Here is a 19,846-nt window from a genome sequence, read left to right on the forward strand (position 1 = left end):
ATGTGCCTGATATCCCACCTCTTCCTCTCCCTCTCCCTCTGCCTCTCCCCTCTCCCTGCCTTCTGACAATCTTGATGCTTTTGAAAATATAATTGTTTCAGGAAATTTAGTTGATGCAAACTTCTGAAAGAAAATAAAAATTGCTTAGAATTCCGCTCTTAGTTTCTTTTCTGACTGCCATGATGAAATACTTTGACAAAGTGAGGCCACGAAGTCCATCCCCCCCCAAATCTGAACTGTTGCCATTGCTCTTGTCTACCCGAAATGGATGGTAAGAGTATTGCTGAAAACACCTCACTTTTTGGTCACAGAACATGGAGAAGTCAAACTGGTACTCGCTTGGGCATATCCCACCCCCTGGCTAGCTTTCATAGTATAGGAGGGTTGCTTCTGGCGGAAGACAACTGAGCTGTGGCCTCTGAGGGCCACTGTGCAATCTGGTCAGGCAAGGTACGACTCTTGGGGCAATAGTATCACGAATGCTACAGGGTTAACTGTTTCCTGGTTGGATTTTAGGCCTGCTGCAAAGGAGAGAAGTCATGTCTGGTACTATAAACATGTTCAAGAGTTGGTGGTCAGGAGATCATGGGGTCTCATAGGGAACCCATTATGGTTTTCCTAATCAACATGTGGTGCCCATCCCTGAATACAGGGTGCCCATCCCTGAATAGTTAGATCTAGTTGTTTTGACAAGGATGCTTCAGGTGCAAAAGAGGGTCCCAGTTGGTGACCTCCAAGGGCAAATCCCTCTTTTTCAGTTATGTAGAGGGAAAAAGGCCGAGCCAGGTCAGGGAGATGTAAGGCTGGGGCCTTAAGGAGAGCCTGTTGGAGCCTTGGAAAGGGCTTGGTAACAGGTTTGAGAAGAGGTTTGTGGGTGGGGCCTAACGCTACTTCCTATAAGGTGTGAGAAAAGAGGGAAAAGGCAGGAACCAAGGAATGTAAAAAACTAGCTATTTCTAGGAATGATAAAATCTCTTCCTTTGTAGAAGGAACAGTTAGATTCTGTTTCTGTTAGAGACTGAATCAGATTCTTTCTATCTAAGGTAATAGCCTTGTGGGTTGGGGTACTTGTTAGTCCCAAATGGTGACCTGAGGAGTGGACAGTTGGACTTTAGAAGCTGAGACCCTGTAGCCTCGACTGGAAAGGACATGTAGAAGAGCAGAGGTGTCAGCTTGGTTAATTTTTAGGGAAAATCTCTTCCTTTGTAGAAGGAACAGTTAGATTCTGTTTCTGTTAGAGACTGAATCAGATTCTTTCTATCTAAGGTAATAGCCTTGTGGGTTGGGGTACTTGTTAGTCCCAAATGGTGACCTGAGGAGTGGACAGTTGGACTTTAGAAGCTGAGACCCTGTAGCCTCGACTGGAAAGGACATGTAGAAGAGCAGAGGTGTCAGCTTGGTTAATTTTTAGGGAAGGGCTACAGAGAAGGATTTCATCTATGTAGTGCACACTTTTAGATTTAGGGAGAGACAGAGAAAGTAAATCATAAGCCAGGGCCTGGCCAAACAGATGTGGGCTGTCCTGGAATCCCTGGAGTAGAATAGTCCAGGTGAGCTGGGTAGAGAAGTGGGTGTTAGGATCTGTCCAGGTAAAGGCAAATATATTCTGTGACTGGGCATCTAGAGGGACAGAGAAAAACCCATCCTTGAGATCTAGGACTGAGAAATAGGACGTCCCTGAGGGGATGGTAGAAAGAAGTGTGTAAGGGTTGGCCACAACAGGATGGAGAGGAGCCACTGCAGAATTAATGCACCTGAGGTCTTGAACCAGGTGATAGGTTCCATTAGGCTTCTTCACTGCTAGTATAGGGGTGTTAAAGGGGGAAGAGATGGGGTGAAGGAATTTTTTCCTTAAGAGGTTAGAAATGATATGTGCCCAAGACTCTGGAGAGAGAGAGAGAGAGAGAGAGAGAGAGAGAGAGAGAGAGAGAGAGAGAGAGAGTATTGAGCTTGGGTGATGTAACTGATAGTCTAGTAATTGGATGACAACAGGAGAATGGGTGTTTAGCAACAGAGGGGTTCTGGGCATCCCAGACTCAGGAGTTTACCTGAGAAACTGGTAAAGGAAGCAGTGTTAGTGTTAGTGGGTTGACTGGCAGAGGAGCTGTGGTGAGCTTGGGTTTAGGTGAAAGGGTGGGAGCAAAGGAAATAGAGACTCCCAACTTAGCTAGAAGATCCCTTCCCAATAAGGGGACAGGACATGTTGGCATTACCAAAAAGGAACACCCCTGAAAATGCAACTAAGTGGTGGGGTCTGGTGAGGAAGGTAAGGTGTCCTTCTACCCCAACAATAGGAAAATAAGAGGGGAGAGTGGGTCCCCCAAACTGTCAGGACTAAGTAAGTGGCCCCAGTGTCCAAGAGGACTGCCCACATACCATGATGGCTACCTGGGGCTCCCTGCTGGTGATGGCAGTGGTCAGGTCGGGGAGCTCGGGCCTCTTCAGTCGATCGGCTGGAGGGTTATCTGGGAGTGATGTTCCTCTGTCCTGTGCGACATGAGGGCAATTGACAGCCCAGTGTCCGTCCCTCTTGATGGCACCTAGAACATAACCCCTTGGCTTGCAGAAGTTAGGGCAAGCCCTATCCCAGTGATCTTATTGACCACATCTGTAGCAAGAGCCTGGTGGTCTCTAAATCTTAGAAGACCAGGAGTCCAGGGCAGTGGCTGGGGCTGGTCCAATAGCCTTTGTCAGCATATGGTATTTTTGTCTGCAAGCCTTCTCATCCCTTATATGGTACACTTTGGAGGCCAGCGCCAAAACTTTTGCCTGTGGAGTTAGGGGTCCCTTCTCCTACCACCTAAGTTTAACTTTTATATTGGGGTAGCTCTGGGAAAAAAGTAGATAATCAGAAGTTGCTTACCTTCTGGATTCTCAGGGTCTAGATTAGTATATTGTAATAATTCTAAATTGTAAGGCATTCTAAAAACTGAGACAGGTTTTCTTGTCCTGGATGTACTGGTTTTAAGGCTGCCCTACGGAGACCAGCCAGGAGGCAGGTTATGAATTTATCTTTGACTAAAATACCACCTGCAGAATTATAACTCCATTGAGGATCTTGGTCAGGAACTGCCTCAGATCTGATGGATGTGTCCCATTTGTTTGATGAATCTCGTCTGCATGCGTTCCCACCTGCTCCCAAACTCACCTGCATTCATCAGGAAGTAAGTTATTAGTGAGGATCATATGTACATCACGGAAAGTCAGACTACAGGATTGAGTAATGCACTGAAACTCTTTAATAAAGGCAGAGGAGTTAGAGGCATAGGAACCCAGTCTGCTTTCCATTTGAGAAAGTTCACTCAGCAAGAAAGGACCATGTACTCTGACAAGGCCGTCTACCCCAGCAACTTCCCTGAAAGGAAGGACGATGCTGGGTCAGGTGTTCCTGGGGGAGAGGGACTTGAGGGTTTGTCTGTGGCCTTAGGGGTGATGGGAGGGTTGAAGGTAGGTGCCAGTGCAGGGCAATTGAAGCGAACTGCAACTGGCACAGGAGGAGGGGAGGGGTCTGGAGAGGTTGAGCAAGGAGGCTCTGGGGCAGCCTGGTGAGGAGGAGAAACCGAGGTGGCAGTTTGGGTTTTCGGACAGTGGGAACAGGTCTGTGACAGAAAGGAGGTGGTTGCTAGCTTGATCGAGGGTTTGTAGCAACATCTGGTGGGGGTTTCATGGCTAGGAGAAGTTACGTTGTGGAACAAGAGGAACACAGAGAGGGGTTGGAGTGAAGATAGGTAAGCACTTGGGCATAGGGGACCTCTTTCCATTTACCGGACTGCTGGCAGTATGTATGAAGATCCTGTAAGATACTTGGGTCCAATGTGCCATTAAGTGGCCATTTGGAGCCGTGGTCTAATGGGCACTGACTCCAGACCTTATTGTAGAGGTGCATTAGCTTTGATGCCCTCCAGTCGGGCATTAACTTCAGAGATTTGAGATTTTCCAGGAGACATCCAGGTGGGCAGCCTGGAGGTACAGTTTGAAGACAATGGAGCACCCACTGGGGAGTTACTGATTATTCGTACTAGTGTCTGGAGAATAATTCAATAACAAAATTTCAGCCAGGCTAGATGTTCAAGTTGTCACTTGGACCCTCTAGAGGCTACACAGTGAATCCAGGACTCACCGGAAAGTGTCTCTACCCAGGCCTAGGATTTCCTGAACAGCTGCAAGAGCCTGGACGTGAAGGAGTGAGAGAGGCGCTTTCGAGGGGGTAGTGACCCATGGGTCAAAGTCCTATCTTGTATGTCAGCTAGGAGGTTGGTCATAAGGACCATAACCCTGTAACGCCAACCCCTTAGCCCATAATGGCTGGCCATTTTTTTTGGTGGGGGCGGGGAATTGGAGCCCTCCCTGCTGACTGGAGGAAAAAAAAAACCTTACCAATCTGCCAATGTTTGTGTGAGAATTTTAGTAGTCTGGTACAGGAAACATGAAACTGTATGGTTGGTGCGGGCCCGTCTGAATGAGTAACCCACGTGGCAGAAGTTAGCCCATGTGGTGGACCTTGGAGGCAGCAGCTCACGAGGTAGAAATTTGTACCTCCCACTGTGGTAACAGTAGCACACATGGTGGAAATCTATGGGTCCCTCAGTGTGGGTGGCGGTGGTCTGTAGCTGCGGTGGCAGAAATCCATGTGGCAGCATAGGTGGCTGCAATGGCGGCAGCTCACAACCTTCGCGGTGGAGCCGTGGTGGCTGAGGCAAGGGTGGCGGCTGCCATTCCCGGATTCCGCATCAATGTTGTGTTAGCATCATGGCTTGCATCTGGACAGACCACACCAGCCCAGTACAGTTCCACGTGAGAGAGGTTTATTGTGGGGAAAGGGGCAAAGGGGGCGATGGAGTCAAAAGGAGAAAAGAGAAAAGGGTGAAGGTCCGGAAGGGTCTGCTTTGTATTTGGGCAGTGATATAATCACCTGCAGGTAGAGGTAGGAGGTGGGCCAGGTGGACTCTGGGAATGAAAGGGAATTGCTATGGCAACAGATGCATGACCCTGTCGCCTGTGGGTGACATCACCTCCATCAGTGGATTCGGAGGTGATCTGCAACTATAAAGCGGGTTCCTGACTGTAAAGCCAGTTCTTGATGCCAATAGCACTTACACTCACGAACTCACCTGCGCAAAAGCTGCACATGATTGGGCCTGTCAACCTTTCATCATCATGAGGCTCCACCCCTCCTTTAGGGATGGACTAGGATGGACTCTGACCAGTTTATGGTGGTGAGGGGAAGGTGTCACTGTTTTAAGTGATGTAATTCCTGACGAGCTGCCTACGCTCCAGTAAATAACACACACACACACACACACACACACACACACACACACACACACACACACACACACACACAATTAAAAAGACATGGACATAGCAGAGAAGTGTTGGGGGAAGGAAAAAGTTTCACTGGGAGTTGGGGGATTAGAGAGGGTATAATGAGGTGTTAATGTTACTTAAGTGTATTATGTGCATATAGGAAACTGTCAAAGAGACTTAAGCATCTGAGGGGATAAAAGGCTTACTGTGATTCGTGGTTCAAAGGGACAGCCCGTGCTGGTAGGGCACTCACAGTAGCAGGGGCTTGAAGCAGCTGGCAGCTGGCTGACAGAGAGAGATGATCTTTGGATATGATCTCTTGACAGAGCAGCCCTGTTGCTGGATTAGAATTCCTCTACATACAATGTTTCTATTATCCCTGTTGTAATGCTTAGTCTTGGTTTTCAACTTGAATCAATTTGTAGTCTTCTAGGAGATAGTCTCTGGGCCAGTCTGTGAGGGTACTTTTTGGAAGGATTAACTGAGGGTGGGGTGGGGTGGGGAAATGGGTGTGTGGTATGCAGGGCGGGTTGATGTGTGAGTAGACAGATTGGGGTAGAGAGATATTCCATCAGCAGTGGATAGCACTCTTCCGCAACATCCCAATTAAACAGAGGTCTGAGGTAAAGGAAGTTCTGCTCTTGCCTGCCAACTTTTACTCCTTACTTGTGAATTCATCTACTCTTGTCACTGCTACTGCCAGCCTTTGCTGACGCTGGAGCCTAACTTCTTTGGCCTCTGTGGTGGTTTGAATGAAAATGACCTCTATAAGACTCATGTGTGTAATTTCCCCAGTTGGCAGAAGTGTTTGGGAAAGATTTGGAGGTGTGGCTAGGTTGGAGAAGGTGTTTTAGTGGTTATGGGCCTCATTCCCAGTGTGCTCTCTGCTTCTTACTTGTAAATCAAGATGTGAGCTCTCAGCTGTTCCTGCCGCCATGCCTTTGCTGGACCATCATGGACTCTAACCCTCTGAAGTCATAAGCCTTATTAAACACTGTCTTTTGTGAGTTGCCATGGCCAAGGTGTTTTATTACAGCAAGAAAAGTAAGACAACCTTCAAAACTGAACGGAAGACCAGTGGCTGCAGGAATCAAGGCCTCTGGCTCTAAGAGGGGGCTGATGACCTATCCAGTCTCATAGATTAGGCATCTGTGAAGTCTTCAGGATCTCCAGCATAGAGACAACCACTGTTTGACTACCCAGACCATATTGTGTAAACCAGTGTAATATATGTTCATTCCATCAGTTTTGTTTCCTTATAGAAACTTAAGTATTATATATTAATACACCTTGGTACTAGAAAAATGCTTCCAAGGAAAATAAGTTTCATATCAAGAAGAAGTTCCTGAGTTTTTAATAGCTGAGTAGTACTCCAGTGTGTAGATGTACCACATTTTCTGCATCCATTCCTCTGTTGAAGGACATCTGGGTTCTTTCCAGTTCTTTCTGGTTATTATAAATAAGGCTGCTATGAATATAGTGTCCTTGTTATATTTTGGAGCATCTTTTGGGCATATGCCCAGGAGAGGTATAGCTGGGTCCTCAGGTAGTACTATGTCCAATTTTTCTGAGGAACTTCCAGACTGATTTTCAGAGTGGTTGTACCAGCTTGCAATCCCACCAACAATGGAGGAGTGTTCCTCTTTCTCTACATCCTTGCCAGCATCTGTTGTTGCCTGAGTTTTTTTATCTTAGCCATTTTGACTGGTGTGAGGTGGATTCTCACATTCGATATTCTTCAGTTGAGAATTCTTTGTTTAGCTCTGTACCCCACTTTTTAATAGGGTTATTTGATTCTCTGGTGTCTAACTTCCTGAGTTCCTTGCATATATTGGATATTAGTCCTCTATCAGATGTAGGATTAGTAAAGATCTTTTCCAAATCTGTTGTTTGCTGTTTTGTCCTATTGACAATGTCCTTTGCCTTACAGAAGCTTTGCAATTTTATGAGGTCCCATTTGTCGATTCTTGATCTTAGAGCATAAGCCATTGGTGGTCTGTTCAGGAAAATTTCCCCTCTGCCTATGTGTTCAAGGCTTTTCCCTACTTTCTCTTCTATTAGTTTCAGTGTATTCAGTTTTATGTGGAGGTACTATTCAGCTATTAAAAACAGTGACTTCGGGACTGGGGATTTAGCTCAGTGGTAGAGCGCTTACCTAGGAAGCGCAAGGCCCTGGGTTCGGTCCCCAGCTCTGAAAAAAAGAACCAAAAAAACAAACAAACAAAAAACAACAACAACAACAACAACAACAACAACAACAAAAAAAAAACAGTGACTTCATGAAATTCTTGGGCAAATGGATGGAACTAGAAAATATCCTGAGTGAAGTAACCCAATCACAAAAGATCACACATGATATGCACTCACTGATAAGTGAATATTAGCCCAAAAGCTCGGACTACCCAAGATACAATCCACAGACCACATGTACTGGCTAGTTTTGTGTCAACTTGACACAAGCTGGAGTTATCATAGAAAAAGGAGCCTTAGTTGTGGAAATACCTTCATGAGACCCAGCTGTAAGGCATTTTCTTAATTAGTGATCAAGGAGGGAGGACCCAACCCATTGTGGGTAGTGCTGTCCCTGGGCTGGTAGTCTTGGGTTCTATAAGAAAGCAAGCTGAAAAAGCCAGGGGAAACAAGCCAGTAAGTAACATCCCTCCATGGCCTCTGCATCAGCTCCTGCTTCCTGACCTGCTTGAGGTCCAGTTCTGACTTCCTTTGGTGATGAACAGCAAGGTGAAAGTGTAAGCTGAATAAACCCTTTCCTCCCCAACTTGCTTCTTGGTCATGGTGTTTGTGCAGGAATAGAAACCCTAAGACACCACATGAAGCTCAAGAAGTTGGAAGACCAAAGAGTGAATGCTTCAGTCCTTCTTAGAAGGGAGAGCAAAATATTCACAGGAGGAAATACAAAGTGTGGAGCAAAGACTGAGGGGAAGGTCTTCCAGATATGGCCCCACCTGGGGATCCATCCCATACACTGTCACCAAACCCAGGCAATATTGTGGATGCCAAGAAGGGCATGCTGACAAGAGCCCGATATAGCTGTCTCCCGAGAGGCTCTGCCAGAGCCTGAAAAATACAGAGGCAGGTGCTCACAGCCAACCATTGAACTGAGAACGGGATCCCTAATGGAGGAGTTAGAGAAAGGACTGAGGGGTTGAGGATTTAGCTCAGTGGCAGAGCGCTTGCTAGGCAAGCGCAAGGCCCTGGGTTTGGTCCCCAGCTCTGAAAAAAAAAAAAAAAAAAGAAAAGAAAAAAAGAGAAAAAACAAGAGAAAGGACTGAAGGACTGACGGGGTCTTCAACCCATAGGAAAAACAACAATATCAACCAACCAGAGCCCCCAGAACTCCCAGAGACTAAACCACCAACCAGAGAGAACACATGGAGGGACCCATGGCTCCAGCCACATATGAAGCAGAGGTTGGCCTTATCGAGCATTAATGAGAGGTGAGGCCCTTAGCCCTTTGAAGGTTCAATGCCCCCCTGTGTAGGGGAAAGCCAGGGCAGGGAGGTGGGAGGGAGTGGGTGGGTGAGTGGGGAACACTCTCATAAAGGCAGAGGGGAAATCGGGAAAGGGGACAACATTGAAAATGTAAGCAAAGAAAATATCCAATAAAAAATTAATAAAGACTAAAAGAATATACAGAACTGATTCTCTGAAGGAAAAACAATATTGGCAATCTTAATAAATTTAATCAAAAGAGAGGACTGTAAACTAATAAAAGTAGAAAAAAAAAAGAAAAAAAATGTATCCACTTGGGAGTGGATATATAAATATAATATTAGGTCTTGACCTTCAGAAATATCATTCTAGAAGCATTATCATTTGCCCTCTACTGGCTTCATGCTTTGAGTAACCCAGTTGTTGAAGTAGGTATAATTATCATCAGGGATACTACCTACCATGCAGAGTGCAGAGCTCAGGCCCTGGCGACCGTCAGAGGTGCTGCCTTGTTTGAGCTGACTGTTCTGTTGCCATCTTGGTCTCTGTTACTGCGTATGTCATGGCCATCCCCTTTGTGTAGGGTTTGGCCAGGGCAGTTGAAGGTGAGAAAGAGAGTACTGCACTTGTTATGGGCTGAATTTTGTTCTTTACAATACTTCATTTTTCTTTTGCTTATAACCCTTCAGGCAGCATACATTTAGTACAATGTAATAGACTTTATAGAATTAGCAAGTGTTAGCTGATTGTACTACTGGAGTTCCTAATATAAAGTATTTCAAAAATATTAATACTTTCCCACAGAATTGCCAAGTCCTTGGGGAGTTTATCAATCTTTGAACTAGATTACAGTTAGCTGGGTAACATGCTAAGTTGACACAAGCTAAAGTCATCTGAACCTCAACTGAGAATATGCATTTATAAGATAGGGCTGTAATCAGGTTTGTAGGCATTTTCTTAATTCGTGATTGATGGGAAAGGACCCAGCCCATTGTTGGTGGTGCCATCCCTGGGCTGGTGATCTTGGTTTCTGTAAGAAAGGGGGCTGAACAAGCCAGTAAGCAACACTTCTTTATGGCCTCTGTATCAGCTCAAGACTCCAGGTTCCAGCTCTGCTTGACTTTCTGCCCTCAGTGCTTCTGATGGTGAACTGTTACCTGGAAGATAGTGATTTACATAGAAGTTTAACAATTTAAAAATATTAAACTTAACAGATGAGCATTAGTTAAATAAAGAGCTATTATTTGAAGAAACTTTGGTTTGTAGGCCAGTAAACTCCTCTGTCTGGAGCTTGGAACACTTGAGTCTTGTAAAGACAAAATGAGATTGTGTATGAAAAGTGTCTTTGTTGATGGATTAATACCTCACATGTACATAGTTTCTCAAACATGATTTCTATAAATGGTTTATGTAAATGAAAGGTATAATAAATCCATGGTAGCATTTTGGTGTATTTTTAAGTCAGGAGACACTAAAGTTGATGTAAAGAATATGGTAAGGAAACTGGAGAGATCTTACCCTAGCAACTTAACAGCACACCTGAGAGCTCTAGAACAAAAAGAAGCAAACTCCTCCAGGAGAAGTAGAAGGCAGGAAATAGTCAAACTCAGGGCTGAAATCAACCAAATAGAAACAAAGAGAACAATAGAAAGAATCAGCAAAACCAAAAGCTGGTTCTTTGAGAGAATCAACAAGATAGATAAACCCATAGCCAAACTAAATAAAGGGCCCAGAGGCAGTATCCAAATTATTAAAATCAGAAATGAAAAGGGAGATATAACAACAGAAATGGAGGAAATTCAAAAAATCATCAGATCCTATTACAAAAGCCTATACTCAACAAAACTGGAAAATCTAGATGAAATGGATGGTTTTCTGAAAGATACCATATACCAAAGTTAAATCAAGAGCAGGTAAACTTTCTAAACAGACCCATATCCCATACGAAGAAGTCATTAAAAACCTCCCAAAAAAAGCCCAGGACCAGATGGATTTAGTTCAGAATTCTATCAGACCTTCAAAGAAGACCTGATACCAATATTCCTCAAACTATTCCATAAAATAGAAACAGAAAGAAGACTACCTAACTCATTCTATGAAGCCACAATTACTCTGATACCTAAACCACACAAGGACCCTACCAAAAAAGAGAACTTCAGACCAATCTCGCTTATGAATATCAATGCAAAAGTACTCAATAAAAATTCTCACAAACTGAATCCAAGAACACATCAAAACCATCATTCACCATGATCAGGTAGGCTTCATCCCAGGGATGCAAGGTTGATTCAATATTTGAAAATCCATTAATGTAATCCATATGACATATAAACAAACTCAAAGAAAAAAATCACATGATCATCTCCTTAGATAAAGAAAAAGTATTTGACAAAATACAACACCTTCATATTAAAAATATTGGAGAGATCAGGAATTCAAGGCCCATAACTAAACATAATAAAAGCAATTTACTGCAAACCAACAGCCAATATCAAATTAAATGGAGAGATACTTGAAGCAATCCCACTAAAATCTGGGACAACACACGGATGCCCACTCCCCCCTATCTCTTCAATATAGTACTTGAAGTCCTAGCTAGAACAATAAGGCAACAAAAAGAGATCAAGGAGATACAAATTGGCAAAGAAGAATTAAAGGTATCACTATTTATAGATGATATGATGATAGAAGTGCAGGGATGGAAATGGTGAAGAGCCTGAGGAAAAGAAGGTCCAGCTAGAGGCCCAAAGTGGGTTCCAGCTCACGGGGAGGCCCCAAGACCTGACACCATTACTGAAGCTATGGGGAGTTCACAAAAAGGGACCTACCATGATTGCTCTCCAAAAGACCCACCAAGCAGCTGAAAGAGTCAGCTGCAGATATGTGTACCCAAACAATGAACAGAAACTGCTGACCCCTCTGGTCGAATTAGGGAAAAGCTGGAGGAATCTAAGGAGGAGGGCAACCCTGTAGGAGGACCAGAAGTCTCAATTAACCTGGACCCCGAGATCTCTCAGACACTGGATCACTAACCAGGCAGCATACACCAGCTGAGATGAGACCTCCAATACATATACAGCAGAGGGCTGTATATTTGGTCAAGGATCAGTCAGAGAAGATGCACCTAATCCTCAAGAGACTGGAGGCCCCAGGAAGTTTAGAGGTCTGGTGTGGTGGATGGGGTGGGGACATCCTTGTGGAGACAGAGATGGGGGGAGGAGGTATGGGATGTGGAACTCTGGGAGGTGGGGATGGACTGGGAAGGGAATAAAATATGGAGTGTGAAAATTAATTAATTAAAAAAGAAGAAAAAAAAAGAATAATGATATATACATTTAAGACTTATCAGGGCCAGTAAGATGACTCAGTGGGAAAGGTGCTTGCTCTGCAAGTCTGACAACTTGAGTTTGATCCCTGATCCTACAGTGAAAGAATAGAACCTGTTTCTTGAAACTCGTCTTTTGACTTCCACATACATACCGTGGCACTTGGATATGCCTATGAACTGCAACAATGACCAGCATGGCACAGTAATCCTAAGGGTACAACAGTGACACGCATACCTTGGTGGTAACCAACAGCTCTCTTATTGGACTTAAGATCTGATCAACAAGAGAGAAATTATGATTGGCACTGGAAACCTAGCCAACTGCCAAAGGCTTGCGAAGTCATGGATTCTGGAGAAAACCTACAACTGCAACTTTACTAACTAGCACAATCCCTAGTTATACTCTAAATATTTGCCCTTCAATACCTACAGTCTTTACTCCTCATGGAGGAAATTTCTCTTTGCAACAGATGGAGACCATGACAGAAGATCACGTGCAGAGCTGTGGAGCCCAGTCCCAAGGGATAACATCTGCAACACAACTCCTGCATCTACGAGTCAGGGGTCATTACTGAAGAGAGGGCAGAAAGTTACACCTATGGAGTCTCACCAACATGGCCGCCTAAACAAGACAGGAATGAGCAAGGACAGCACCCATAGACATGCTAATGTGGAAGGAGGAAAAAACTTCAAGAAACCTCAACCTTAGACAAAGAGTAACAGCAACTAAGGAATTCTAAAAGCTAGATAAATAGTCGTCCCCAGGGAACAGCAAACCAACTGGTTATCCAGTAGCAAATGATTAGTCTTAAAGCATACATACAAGTAACGTTTCATGGACTTAACAGGTTGTATTTATACATATAAGAGCACATGCACACATAAATAAGTAAACACGCACTCAACACATCATGACAATTAAAACATGGACATATAGTTGAGAGCTGGGGAAGTGTACGGGAAGAGTTGGAGGGAGGAAAAGGAAGGGCGAAATGATATAATTATATTACAATCATAAGGTTTAGAGCCCTGGCTGCTCTTGCAAAGGACCCAGGTTCAACTCCCAGCATCCATGCGGCACCTCACACTGCCTGTAACTCCAGTTTCAGAGGGTCTGACACCCTTACACAGACAAATATGCAGGCAAGACACCAGTGCATATAAAAATAAGGATAAATAAATCATTAAAATGAAAAAAAATAGAAAAAATATACAGTAAAAGTAAAAAGAATCTTATTTTTTTAATTTGGAAAATCATACATTCCAGTTGCGTTTTAAAGTTTGAAGAGAATACAGGATTTTAATTTTTCCTTCACAACACTGAGCAATGTGAAAGTGAACCACATAGTAGGCATATGTCTTAGGGTTTCCTTGCTGTGAAGAGACACCATGACCAACGTACTCCTAAAAAAGAAGACATTTAATTGCTGTTGGCTGACAGTTTCAGACATGGTTCAGCAGAAGGACATGAGACTTCTACATCTTGTTCTGAAGGCAGCCAGGAGGAGACTTACTTCTGCCCTGGATGGACCTTAAGCCCAGGATCCCAAAGCCTACCCTCACAGTAACACACTTCCTCCAACAAGGCCACACCCACTCCAACAAGGTCACACATCCTAATAGGGCCATTTCCTGTGGGCCAAGCATATTCAAAACACCACAGCATATAAATGCATACACACATATAATAAATACATATATTATATGACACACATACCTTGGTGAAAACCAACAGCTCTCTTATTGGAATTAAGACTTACTCAAATATATATATTATTTAATATAGCACATGCTTCTGTTAAAAGAACTTGGTTCCTCTAAGGATGTTGGATCATTTGCTTTATAAACAGAGTCCTTTATTCTTGTGCTCCTGAATCAGGTTGCCAGCACTAACTTCCTCAGCTCTTTTCAAAGAGGTACAATAGTCAAATGTGTTAAAGTCTATAGTCCTTGGGGTCAGGTATTGTTTGAAGTTTAGAATTTGAAGTTTATAGACATGCAGTGTGCCCATGGTTTGTAATATTTTAAGCGATGTCTGAGCTATTCATAAATGTTTTTGTCCTGAAACATGAATGTTCACATCTGGACTAATAACTGGGTGAAACAGTTCTCCAAATGTAAACTTGGTGCCAACACTTCCCAGTTTTGAGGCTTTGAGTCATGAACTTGGGAGTAAAGACCCACCAAACACACACTCTCCAATCCAGTACGGTCGCATTCTGAGTGTGCTTTGCTTTGCCATCTTTTCAGATTCTTAACTTGGTGTTTTTTACTTTTTAAAGGCGTAATAGATGCTTCTGAAGTAGTTGCTGCCATGAAATCATTGGGAATCCACATTTCTCTCGCTCAGGCCAACGACATCCTGAAAAGGTCAGCCTGTGCTCTGGTCTTTGAGAGCTTTGAATTTTATAGTCTATGCCAGAAATTAGCTGCTATACATGTGGCATTTTGGGTGTCATCTCTCATTTTTTAGAGAGATTTTTTAAAAATTCCGATGGACTTACAGTTCTGAGATGATTGAACATGCATTCCTTTAGTCTGAAAGAGTGGTATATTATCCATTTTTATTAATTTATCTGCAGTCATCCCTGTGGCAAATACATTAAATTCCTTTTCTCTTGGGGGTCTGGGGAAGATGGCTCAGTTGGTAAAGTGCTTGTTGTGAAGCCTTAGGACTTGAGTTTGATTCCCAGGGTCCACATAAAGTCTATGTATGATGGCCTACTCTGGGAATATGGAGGCAGATTAATTCCTTGAGCCCGTTAGCCAGCCAGCCCAGCCTAATCAGTAAGCCCCATGTCCCTACTGTGCGTGCGTGTGTGTGTGTGTGTGTGTGTGTGTGTGTGTGTGTGTGTGTGTACATGACACAAGCTAAGGTTATCTGGAAAGAGGAACGTCAACTGAGAAAATCCATCCATTAGGTTGCTTCTAGGCAGGTCTGGGGGGGGGCATTTTCTTCACTAATAATTTTTGAAGGAGGACTCAGCCTCCTCAGGGGTACCACCCAAGGGCAGGTGATCCTGAGTTGTAGAAGAAACTAATGTTCAAGCCATGGGGAATAAGCCAATAAGCAGTGTTTCTCCCTGGCCTCTGCTTCAGTTCCTGTCTCCAAGTTTCTGTCCTGTGCTCCCACCTTAACATCGCTACACATATCTTCTTTGTGAAACACAAAATGGAATTGGATTATTATTCTGGTTATGTCTCCTGTTGCTGGGATAAAATACCCTGACAAAGCAATTTAAAGGAGCAATGTTCTGCCTGACTCACAATTCCGTGTGACAGTCCGTCGCTGTGGGGAGTCAGGGTGGGGGATGGGAGCTGCTGGGTACAGAACATCCACAGTCAGAGCAGAGTCCGCGAACCAGTGCGAGCTCGTGCTCAGCACCTTTCCATCTTACAATACAGCCCGCCCACTGTGGGTGGGGCTTTCCATGTCCATTACCATAATCAAGATAATCCCCCGAGACAATCACAGAGGCTAGCGTAACCTAGACAGTCAGTCCCTCAAGGTATGGCTGGAGCCTTGTCTCCTAGGTGTTCGGTTGACAATTAATGCCAATCATTACAGTTATCTATTTCTTAAAGGCTTAAAAGAACTTACATAAAACTAGCTAAGTTTTCTGTTTTCTTATGTGTGAGGAGTCTAACTAAATTTCATTAACAGTTAAAGAATGACTCGTACTTTCAAGTCCTTCAGTCAGTTTTAAAAAGCTGGTTTTTTTTAAAGCTGTGTGTGCGTATGAGTGTGTGTATCCTACGAAAAACAATCTAAAGATTCAGTCCAATATTGTCAAAATTCTATCACTATTTTCCATAGAAAGAAAAAAATCTTAAAATTTATCTAGAAGCATAAAAGACCCTGTGTAGCCAAGGCAATCCTGATTAAAAGAACAGCGCTGAAAGTATCACTACCTGATTTCAAATTATACTGTAGAGCTATAGTAATAAAAACAGCATGGCACTTGCATAAAACCAGAGAGAGCAACAGAATAGAATACAGGACCCACATACGAGTCAGGCAACTATAGCTACCTGTCTCTTTCTGACAAAGATGCCAAGACTACACATGGAAGAAAATAGCCTTGGAGAGTGTTGGAAAGCTGGATGTGCTGACGTACATTCTGTGCTTCATTCAAAACAAGATCCTTATCTCTTACCCAGCACAATAATTAACTGGAAGTGGATCAAAGTCCTCTTGAGACAGCAGGAGGAAAAGGTAGGGAAAACACTGCAAGATACAGATATAGGCAAAGGCTTTCTGAATATCCAGTCAGCTATGTACAGATGAGACCACATGGAGTTAAAAAGCAGACAGAATAGATAAGCCAGTGGGAAGTTGGAAAAAGTCTTTACCATCTGTACCTGACAGAGGATTAATATTCAAAATCTTTAAAGAGCTTAAAACAAATGAAACAACAACACACAAAGAAACAATTCTGACACGGTCTGTGGGGTTGGGGAAGTGGCTCAGTGCAGAAGCTGGCAGGATGGCTTACGTCTGTAATCCAACTGTGGAGGCAACGACAGTCAGCTCTTGGGTGTTTGCTGCCTGATCACTGAAACACCTTGTCGGGGTGGGTTTGGTTCACCGAGCTCCACCTCATGCTGACCTTCCTCTTGGCCGTCCTGGTGGCTCGAGGTGTGAGTCATGTGTGATGCCTTTCAGACATCGGTGAGGCGATAAGCCTCTACCACACTAACTGCTGCCACCTGCCAAGTGACCTGCCACTGGGGTGGTGGGAGCTGTTCATCACGTCTTCTTGTCTGTTCACTTCCTCCCAAAGTGATGGCTATATCCTTTCTTTAACCACAGAGTTTGTATGTCTTTTGAAGAGAACAACTTCACTGAAAAATTTCCAATTTTATTTTAAAATTTTTGCTATTTTTGTTCATGTGTATATATGTATGTATGTGGGTGGGTAGCACATACGTGGCACCTGTGCATGTGGAGGTCAAAAGAAAACCTGCCAGAGTTGTTACACGATTTCTCTTGCTTACTTTATTATTATTATTATAGGTTGAACTTGCTTAAAGGATGTGTTCTTTATCATTGTTACTACAAATTGCTAAATTACATAATTAGTTCGTCAATTTTCAGATTTCTGCTAGAAATAAGAATAGACTTTTGGGTTTGGTGGTGGTATTGGGAATTGAACCTCACACACACTGGGCAAGTTCTCTACCACTTACCTATAACCTCAGGAACAACAATAGTGTTGTAAGTGCTTTTGTCGTATGTCCCGCAAGAGTTGGTTTGTAAATTGTTATTTTCCTTATTCCTTCCTTCCCAACAGCTCAGCTGCAGACTTTCCATCAAGCACACAGACCTTTAGTACTTTCTTTTGGTTTGTCCTTTGTTTGTTTGTTGGTTTGAAACAAAGTCTGCCAGGCCTGGCACTCACTCATTTTGCAGCTCATGATGCCTTGAACTCATTGCTCTGTCTCAGCCTCCAGAAAGCTGGAAATGCAAGTGTGAGCCACCACAACTACAGTCATTTTATGGTGGGGCTGATGGAATCCTTTGTAACTTAGTATTTGACCAGGGATTCAAAGAGGCCACTTGAATACAGAATTTACCCACAAGTCCCTGCGCTCCAGGGCTCTGAGTTGCACGTCTGTTTTGTTCTCTGCTTAGGCTCCCACTTCACATGCTGCTGTGTGGGAACTATTCCCAGTAGAAGCAGCACGGAGGGAGTGTGGCCCATTTGTTGCTCTTCTCCACACAGGAAATGCTTCTCTCCACAGTGCCTTCCGACACTCATCTCCTGCATTTTGCAGTTCATGGTGTTCACAGTGATTTCCCTGGCCTTCAAATTGTACTAGGCTGCTTGTCAGGAAAATACATTTTGTTTCACAAAATTGTCATTTAGAAAAAGACTCTTAGAAATCTTTCCCCCATTCGCTTTACCTTTTACCTAGACATGAAGAGACATTTTTAAGGTGAAATTTTCATTTTTATTATTGTGTGTATGCTCGCAAGTGCACGTGAGCAGAGTGAGCGGTGAGAGACAACTTTTAGAAGTCAGTTCTCTCCTGCCACCATGGGTTCCAGGAATTGAACTCAGGCACTTTGACCGGCTGAGCCATCTTCTCTGGGGATGTTTGAAGGCTGAGTTAACACTGAGTTTTGCATGGTGAAATGGAGCTTTAGGTATTTAAAAAATGGAGTTTATGTATAAAAAGTTACTTTAAAGTTTATTTGAAAGCTGTAAACAAGGAAAAGTGAGTCAAAGACAAGACTGCTAGAAGACCCACAGATATAAGGTCAGATTTATAGATTTAGTCATTCAACACTGAGTTACTGCTCAGTGCTAGAGATAAGCATATACATTTATAATATTTTCTCTTCAAGAAATAATACAAAACTGTGAGAATTACATCAAATAAATGATTAAAGGAGCAACATGTAATAGATTCCAGTGGATGGGCAGTCTACCAAACATCTGATGAGTGTGTGTGTGTGTGTGTGTGTGTGTGTCCTCGTGCTTATGTGTAATGTGCATGTGGAGACCAGAGGACAAACTCGAGTGTTTGTTCCACTGGCTACATCCACCGTTTTTTGTTTGTTTGTTTGCTTATTTTGTTTGGTGAGATGGGGTCTCCCAGTGGGTAGAATGTACAGCATATGCTAGGGGTTGGCTAGCCAGCAAGCCAGAGGACCTTCAGGTTTCCATCTCCTTAACACACCTAGCTTGTTTCTGCGTGGGTTCTGGGAACCAAACTCAGATCTCTGTGGTTGCAAGGCAAGCATTTTACATGCTGGGCTATCTCCCCAGCCCTGATCATTAGTTTTCTTTGGAAATGTTGATGTTGTTCAAAATAAGAAAAGTCTGAAAACTGCCACAGGTGGGAGGACCTTAAGGAGACAAGATAACTGAACAGAATATTATATCTCAGTGTGATGCTGAAGGGAAGAAATAAGTGCAAAATGAAGGATGACTAAGTAAAGTGTAAAGTGTAGCTACGAATAATGTGTCAACCGTTAGTCAGGAATTGTAACAAACAAACCACAATCATGTATGAGGTAATCAACAGGAGAGCCTAGGTGTGGGGGTATATAGGGGTTGTCCATATGTTGTTGTCATCTCTTCTCTTAAAGTGTGACATTGATCTAAAAGAGAGTCCGTTCTTTAAAGGGGGGGATGGGAACTACAAAGGTATCTATGAAGTCCAAAGGAATGTTTTCAATAACAAACACTCCATAAGTGTTTGAGTAATGTGTTATAATGATGGTGGTGTTTTAAGTGTGATAAACATCATTTAAAATTTTATTTCAGCATGGATGCCGATGGGTCAATGACAGTAGACTGGGATGAATGGAGAGACTACTTTTTCTTTCACCCTGCAAAAAATGTCACCGACATTATTCGTTTCTGGAAGCATTCTACTGTAAGGTTATTCTGCATTTTACCGCTCTTATTTCTTTTTAGTTGTTATTGTAAATATCGTTACATAGCTCCCATTTTAGCTTTAGCCCTAGTGGCTAAGAATGTGTTATTTCCTTTTAGCAATATTCTACTAATTTTGGAAGGAGAGGTAGTATTTTATGTGAAACATAGAAACCACAATTGGTTTTGTTAAAACCTACATCTTCCAATAGGTACTAAAATGACCCACTCTATGTTAAAAACCATGTTGTTATGCTTAGTTGGATTGTCCAAAAAAAGGGGAAAGAAGTGTTTTTTTTTTTACTTTTTTACATATATATCCTATGACTGAGTGGATCTTTTGGCATTGGAAATACAAAATTAGATATTAAGA

General features: G+C 43.2%; 1 protein-coding gene across 10 annotated transcripts in view; it reads left to right on the forward strand.

Annotated features, from left to right (window-relative positions):
• The window catches only part of Slc25a54 (solute carrier family 25, member 54), a 76,089-nt gene that overhangs the window by 35,007 nt on the left and 21,236 nt on the right, over nt 1-19,846 (forward strand). For 9 of the 10 annotated variants that reach the window (XR_015669633.1, XR_015669602.1, XM_087634669.1 and 6 more), the window contains 2 exon segments: nt 14,368-14,455; nt 19,363-19,474. Coding sequence is in view for 8 of the 10 variants with exons in the window: in XM_087634664.1 (XP_087490790.1) it covers nt 14,368-14,455; nt 19,363-19,474 (200 nt within the window). In the remaining 2 variants the exon portion in view is untranslated. 10 annotated transcript variants of the gene reach the window in all.

This window comes from Rattus norvegicus, chromosome 2 (assembly GCF_021556685.1).
Source record: "Rattus norvegicus strain SHRSP/BbbUtx chromosome 2, alternate assembly SHRSP_T2T, whole genome shotgun sequence".
Lineage (NCBI taxonomy): Eukaryota > Metazoa > Chordata > Mammalia > Rodentia > Muridae > Rattus > Rattus norvegicus.